The sequence below is a fragment of the Hoplias malabaricus genome, chromosome X1, assembly GCF_029633855.1.
Source record: "Hoplias malabaricus isolate fHopMal1 chromosome X1, fHopMal1.hap1, whole genome shotgun sequence".
NCBI lineage: Eukaryota > Metazoa > Chordata > Actinopteri > Characiformes > Erythrinidae > Hoplias > Hoplias malabaricus.
Window position 1 is genome coordinate 12,715,000 of NC_089818.1, and position 6,318 is coordinate 12,721,317.

The window sequence follows — 6,318 nt, forward strand, 5'->3', positions numbered from 1 at the left end:
TATTTTTTTTTATTATTATTTTTTTTTGGGGGGGGGGGGGTTGTTTTTAATTTTATTGCATGTTATTGATCTATTGTTTTAATTTGATTTATGTAAAGCTGCATTGTGACTACATAAGTTTATATTTCTTAGTGTTGTTATTGTTAATACATTTTCAATACACGGGATAAAATATAAATATATATATATATATATATATATATATATATATATATATAAACACATGAAACACAATACTGTACACACACACACACACACGCGTAAGTATTTACTCCGATGTTACCAATAATTTTTGTAAAATACATGTGTTTGTAGCGTTCACGTTGCAGAATCTCATTCTCCGATCTACAGCTCATAAACACATAGAGGTTGTTTGTAATTATTATTTGGAGATGAGCGTGTGAGGTACGCATGCGCGTTGACGTCATTTGCTTACAGAGTGTCCTTTTGTCCAATCAAATCTGCAGTTCTCCTTCAATAACAAAGTTTATCTCTTCATATCAGTGAAATGTGAGCGCCGCGCTGTGGAAACAGGAGCTGAGGTAATTTTTTACAGGTTTTATTCCATTAAATATTTTGAAAGTTAATTGTGATTATTTGTAAGTCTATACTTAATGTTTGTACGGCTTATTTGGTCTTTATTGTGCTTATGCTGTGAGGAGGTCAGGTGCTGGTGTTGAATGATTAGTTCGGAATCAAAATTATTACTTCAACTCGTCCTAATTTTATAGGACTGAGCTACTAGATTTTTATACTTCACTGTCTGACTCTGCACTAGGCATGGCAATTTGTAGACTTGTGTAGCTGTTCCAGAGTGCCGTTCTGGCGGTCTGTTGTCTTCTACGGAGGTTTTGTTTCTTTCTGCAGTGGGAGATCTTTACAATAGCTGAAGGTCGCTAAATTGTTACAGATACGTTTTTTTAATGAACAATCATTTTAATAAACAGGAAACTTTAATCATATAATCCCATATTAAAAATGTGTCCAAATACTTATGGACATATAGTGTGTTTGAGTTTGAATTTAAGACGAATCTGGGTTTCTCCTATCCGCACAGAGCTCATGGTAAGACCCAATCTCGTTCCTTAATGAATATTTAGTATACAATTCAAAATAAAATGTATAACTTTTTTTTGTTTGTTTTTATAGATGGCTCTAACTGTCTCAGACCGTGCAATAGGAGCTATAGTTGGCTCAGCAGTGGCAGATGCTGCAGGTTTGTAACTCGCTTTTTATTTTGTTATTTTTCTATAAACATGTCATTATAAACACTGTCCACTCTGTTAGACACTCCTACCTCATTGGTCCACCTTGTAGATGTAAAGTCAGAGACTAGCTCATTTGTCGCTGCACAGTTTGTGTTGATGATCCTCTAGTCCTTCATCAGTGGACACAAAACACTGTCAGCTAGATATTTTTGGTTGGTAGAATATTCTCAGTCCAGCAGTGACACTGAGGGGCTTAAAACCTCCAGCAGGACTGCTGTATCTGATCCACCACCCTAATCATTGCATCTCTGGGGGGGTTCCTGACCAGGGGAAAGGGGGCTAACAAAATATGTAGAGCAAATGATGGACTACGGTTTGTAATCATAGAACTACAAAGTGACCGGAGTGGACAATGGAGCTGAGTGAGTGGACAGTGAGTGTAGAAAAAAGGAGGATTGTAATGGTGTGTAATGTAAAACCATAAAAGGAATAATTTGAATAAATGTATGATTCTGCCTGTTTTCCGCAGCTCAGCCGATGCACTGGATTTATGATCCAAAGAAATTGGAACAGTATCTGGATGAGAATCCAGATCCAGAGTTCAGACCTGAGTCTGTGAACCCATTTTACAGAAGAAATACGGGTCAGCAGAGCTGTTACGGGGACCAGGCCTTTGTCCTTCTCCAGTCTCTGGCTCAGTGCGGAGGTCAGGTCCTCAAATGTTTATCACAGTGAAGTCTAGAAAATCTCTTTATCAGAAGCACTTAATCAATCTGCACTGGGATCAAATTGATCAGAGGTTTGTTTAGTGGGATTTTAATGCTGATTTTTTTCTTCTTGAAGGTTTGGATGTGGAGGATTTAAAGAAGAGAACATATGAGTTTTTTGGCCCTGGATCAGAGTATGACTCATCTCTGAATGACCCATACAGAGATAAAACAGGTAAATCAAAAATCTAGACACAAACTCACATCTCGCAATCAAAGCAATCCAGAGAAATGTGGAGTTGGGATAATGTTAGTATCTCCAAAATGACACTGATAATGACATTTTTTCTAATTGTTAATGTGCATAAGATTATAATACACACAGACATTAAACAATGTCCTCTAATTTAAAACCTACTTTATTTTGAGTTCAAAATGATCTGATTTTAACTTTTAAAGTCCTTTTCAAAGCTCCAAGGCCTCAGCTTCCTATCGACGGCCCCTGGAGACAGTCCAGCTTAAAGAGCTTCATCAAAAACATGGATTCGGGCAAAACAGAAACAGGTACGGACTTTTAATATCACCATGCTCAACGCCAAGAGTTCACCAGAGGGGTTTAAATCCCCCCAGCACTGGGCTGTATATTTCGTAAAGGAGTGGGAGACCATCGGTACGTAATTAACACTGCAGTCAAACTCACATCCTTTATAATATAGTTTTGAGGACAAAGAATAAGAAGCAGCTGAAACTAAAGTCACCTGCCAAGTGTCAGCCAGAGAGGTGTATAACCCCACCCCGACCCCTAAGAATGGAACTGTGTTCTCTGGAGAGATGGAGCACCATCCAGTACATTTTGGGATGAGTTGGAGTGGTGTGTGTGATCTAGAACTATTCACCAGCACCTGATCCTCACTGATGATTATGAGGCTGAATGCCTCAAATCCTCACAGCAATGTTACAATGTCTTGTATAAAGCCTTTACAGAGTTGTGACTCTTACTACGTACTGTAAAAAGCAACACGCTCCTGATTGATACTCTGCATTTAAGAAACTTCTGACTGATTTTTGTGTGTGTGCAGGGTGTGAGAATGATAACCAGATGGATGGAGTGGCCAAACTTGCTCCAGTTGTAGCCTTTTACGCTGGAAAGCCGGAGATGCTGGAGAAAGTTGAGGACGCTGTTCGCGTCACTCAGAATAATGACCAGTGTGTGGCAGTGACCCTCGCTGCAGCCAGGTAAAGATTTCCAGTTTAATGCAAACAGCTGGGATGGAGGGGTATAACAGCAGTTTTACTTTAAAAGGGCCATCAGTCAATTGCAGCACTCAGCAGTAGAAAATAACATTTATAAAAGTGATTATTTTATTAGCTATTATTTTTAAAGGGCGAAATGAAATGTATGTTTGATGTAAGTATGAATAAACCAGTTTATGCTACATACAGGTGCATTTCAATAAATTAGAATATCATCAAAAAGTTAATTTTTTGAAAAGTCGATTCAAAAAGTGAAACTCGTACATTATATAGATGCATTATGAACAGAGTGAACAATTTTAAGCATTTATGTCTTTAGTTTTGATGATTATACTTTACAGCCAATGAGAACCCAAAGACATTTTCTCAGAAAATAACACCTCAGAAGTGCCACAGGCTGATCGCCTCCATGCCAATGCCTCACTGATGAAGCAATTCATGCAAAAGGAGCCCCGACCAAGTATTGAGTGCATATACAGTACATACTTTTCAGTAGGCCAACATTTCTGTTTTAAAAAATCATTTTTTAAATTGGTCTCATATTCTAATTTTCTGAGATAATGTCTTTTGGGTTTTCACTGGTTGTAAGCCAAAATATTCAACATAAAAAAACGCTTCAAATAGATCACTCTGTAATGCATCTACATGAGTTTCACTTTTTGAATTCAATTGAATAAATTAACTTTTTGATGATATTCTGATTTATTGAGATGAACCTGTACAAGGGGTCCCTTCATGTTTAAAATAGATTTAGTAGAGATTCTCTGATACCTTCAGGCCTCTAGGTGTCTTTATAATAAATTGATAAATTGATATTAAATCAAGGAATCAGATATTTTGGTTTTTTTTTTTTTTTATTCAATTAAATATTTCTCTTTCATTTTCTCAACAGTGACAATTACACATGATTAAAATGACCTAAAACAGCAAAAAGCTTATATTATTAATAGCCTTACTGCAAAAAACATAATGTTTTTGTATTTAGTCCTCAGTGCTTTATGCAATTCCTTGCTTGTTTGTATCCTCAATGTGTATAAACAGCTGTGTATATATCCTCTTCGCATCACTTTAGTAGGATTCTGACTTTGAGTTTGATTCTGTTCCAAAAGGTTCCTGGAGAACTTTATCCTGAACGGCTCTGATCCAAACGCCCTGAACGCTGTTCTGAAGCAACTCAACGATCCAAACAGAAAAAACCCACAGGAACTGGACAGAGCTGTGGCAGGTAATGTCCACAACAACATGAATTAACATAAAAAAACAGCTCTGGTATAAAACAGATCTGATCTGGACCCTCTTGACCCTCATCAGGTTGAAGTTGTTACAGAAGATTTATTGATAATTCACTAGGACACAAAGTGTTACTGATGCAAATTACGAATGAGCGCTCCCTTGTGGAACAGCTCTTAACTCAAACTATCTTCACATTCTCATGAATTTGACTAAATCTAAAAACTTCTTTGTATTTAGGACACATTCATGAAGTAAAGGAGAATTTAATGAAGTCCCAAAAGGAGCTGATTCCTGCTGTGTTTACAAACGCCTGAGGTTTGTTTACATCTCCACACACAGATAAATCTCAGACAAGAAAATACTCTTCCCATGGAAAATATCTTTAAGCATTGTTAATAGTTTCCACTAGAAGACGGCCTGAAGGATTGCGTTTATGTCACACTGTAAATTTCACATTGTAATAGCAGCAATTTTTTTAAAGACACTTTCACTTATATCCCTACATCCCTCCTGATCAATGTCTCTCTGTGTGGTGGTGAATGAGCTCTGAATGTCTCAGAGAGAACTGCACAGACTTTTTTTTTTCTTTTAAAAGATTTTAAAAATAAAGTTTAGTTTAGTGTTCACACCGTGACCCTGAAATGGATTAAATAGAAAAGATGATAAGATGAGTTGAGAGTTTTCTTCTGATGGATATTTAGTGGGCGAGGCTAAATTTAGGTCTGACACAGACCTAAATTTTTTTTTTTGGTAGAGGTTCAGGGATGCTATTTCTCCACTACCGACACTGCATTCACCTCCTTTTTTGCCAAAGATTTTTCACAGGACACTTTCTGTATTTTTAAATGTAATAAATGCACAGTGATTTGTATTTGTGTGTGTTCTCTAGAAATGTGTTTCTTATTTTCATTCAGGGAGTGTTCCACCTGGTAGGATTCCTTACAAAATTATCTTGCTAACTTGTGTTTGTGTTCTGATGTTTGCAGGTTTGCCTGGGGCTTTTAAGGCAGCGCTGCATGGCGTTCTGAAAGCAACAGGATTAAAGGAGGCAGTGAGAGAAACAATGAGTGTTGGAGGATGCAGCTGCAGCAGAAGTTCTTTCATTGGAGCCTGCATCGGAGCACAGGTAAACCATGCTTGGAGGAGAACACTAACTGTTGATTCTGCTATATGAAAACTGAGTACACACCCAAATATTTTTTTCCCAGAATGCACCAGAATTAAGTCCTAAAATTTCAGCACCTTTTTTAGAGAGATGATTTATAGCTGCTAATTAGTTTCTGAATCTTTTATTCACAGTTTACTGGGGATTATTGTGTTTTACTGTGATATATCTTTGCTCAGGTTGGAATCGAGGGAATCCCTGAGTCGTGGAGGAAAAGAACTTCACGATACGAGGTTCTTCTGGAGCTCGCCATTAAAGCTATAGGAGCTAATAAATAATAAATCAATTTTACTTTGTTAACATCTTCATTCCGGTCTTCTTCGGGTGAACACGGACCGTTAATGAAAGTTCAGACTGAAATCTGTGTAAAGTTTGGACTGGATTCTTTTGGTTGTGTTCAGTCGCAGCAGCCTTTGCTAAAACATATTCAGTGTGGGCAAATAAAACCCAATTTATCATTTATTTATGAATTAGCTTGATTTGTGCAACTCATATCTTTAATATCTTAATATAAGTAGTGCTGGAATTATGTGAGTGAGGTATTGAAAGATGTAATTATTGTGGTGTTGGGGATATACCCAAGAAATTATTATTGTTATTTGCATTTGATTAAGGGTGGTGTAATTATAATGTAATAAATAAACGACAAGCAGTGGCTATACTTTGTTGTTCATTATTTCTACAATGATCTTTTTTCATCTAGTGAAAACGCATATCAACATGTAGATGAACTGTATTTTTTATTTACCTG

The 6,318-nt window shown here is 36.9% G+C and overlaps 1 protein-coding gene across 1 annotated transcript; it reads left to right on the plus strand.

Annotated features, from left to right (window-relative positions):
* Positions 1-569: 569 nt before the first annotated feature.
* Positions 570-6,218, plus strand: LOC136675804 (crystallin J1A-like). The gene is made up of 10 exons (XM_066652563.1): positions 570-1,065; positions 1,150-1,216; positions 1,738-1,914; positions 2,052-2,150; positions 2,387-2,479; positions 2,995-3,151; positions 4,279-4,394; positions 4,640-4,717; positions 5,389-5,528; positions 5,747-6,218. The coding sequence occupies exons 1-10, from the start codon at positions 979-981 to the stop codon at positions 5,843-5,845; spliced, it is 1,113 nt and encodes a 370-aa protein (XP_066508660.1). The 5' UTR covers positions 570-978; the 3' UTR covers positions 5,846-6,218.
* The last annotated feature ends 100 nt before the right edge of the window (positions 6,219-6,318 follow it).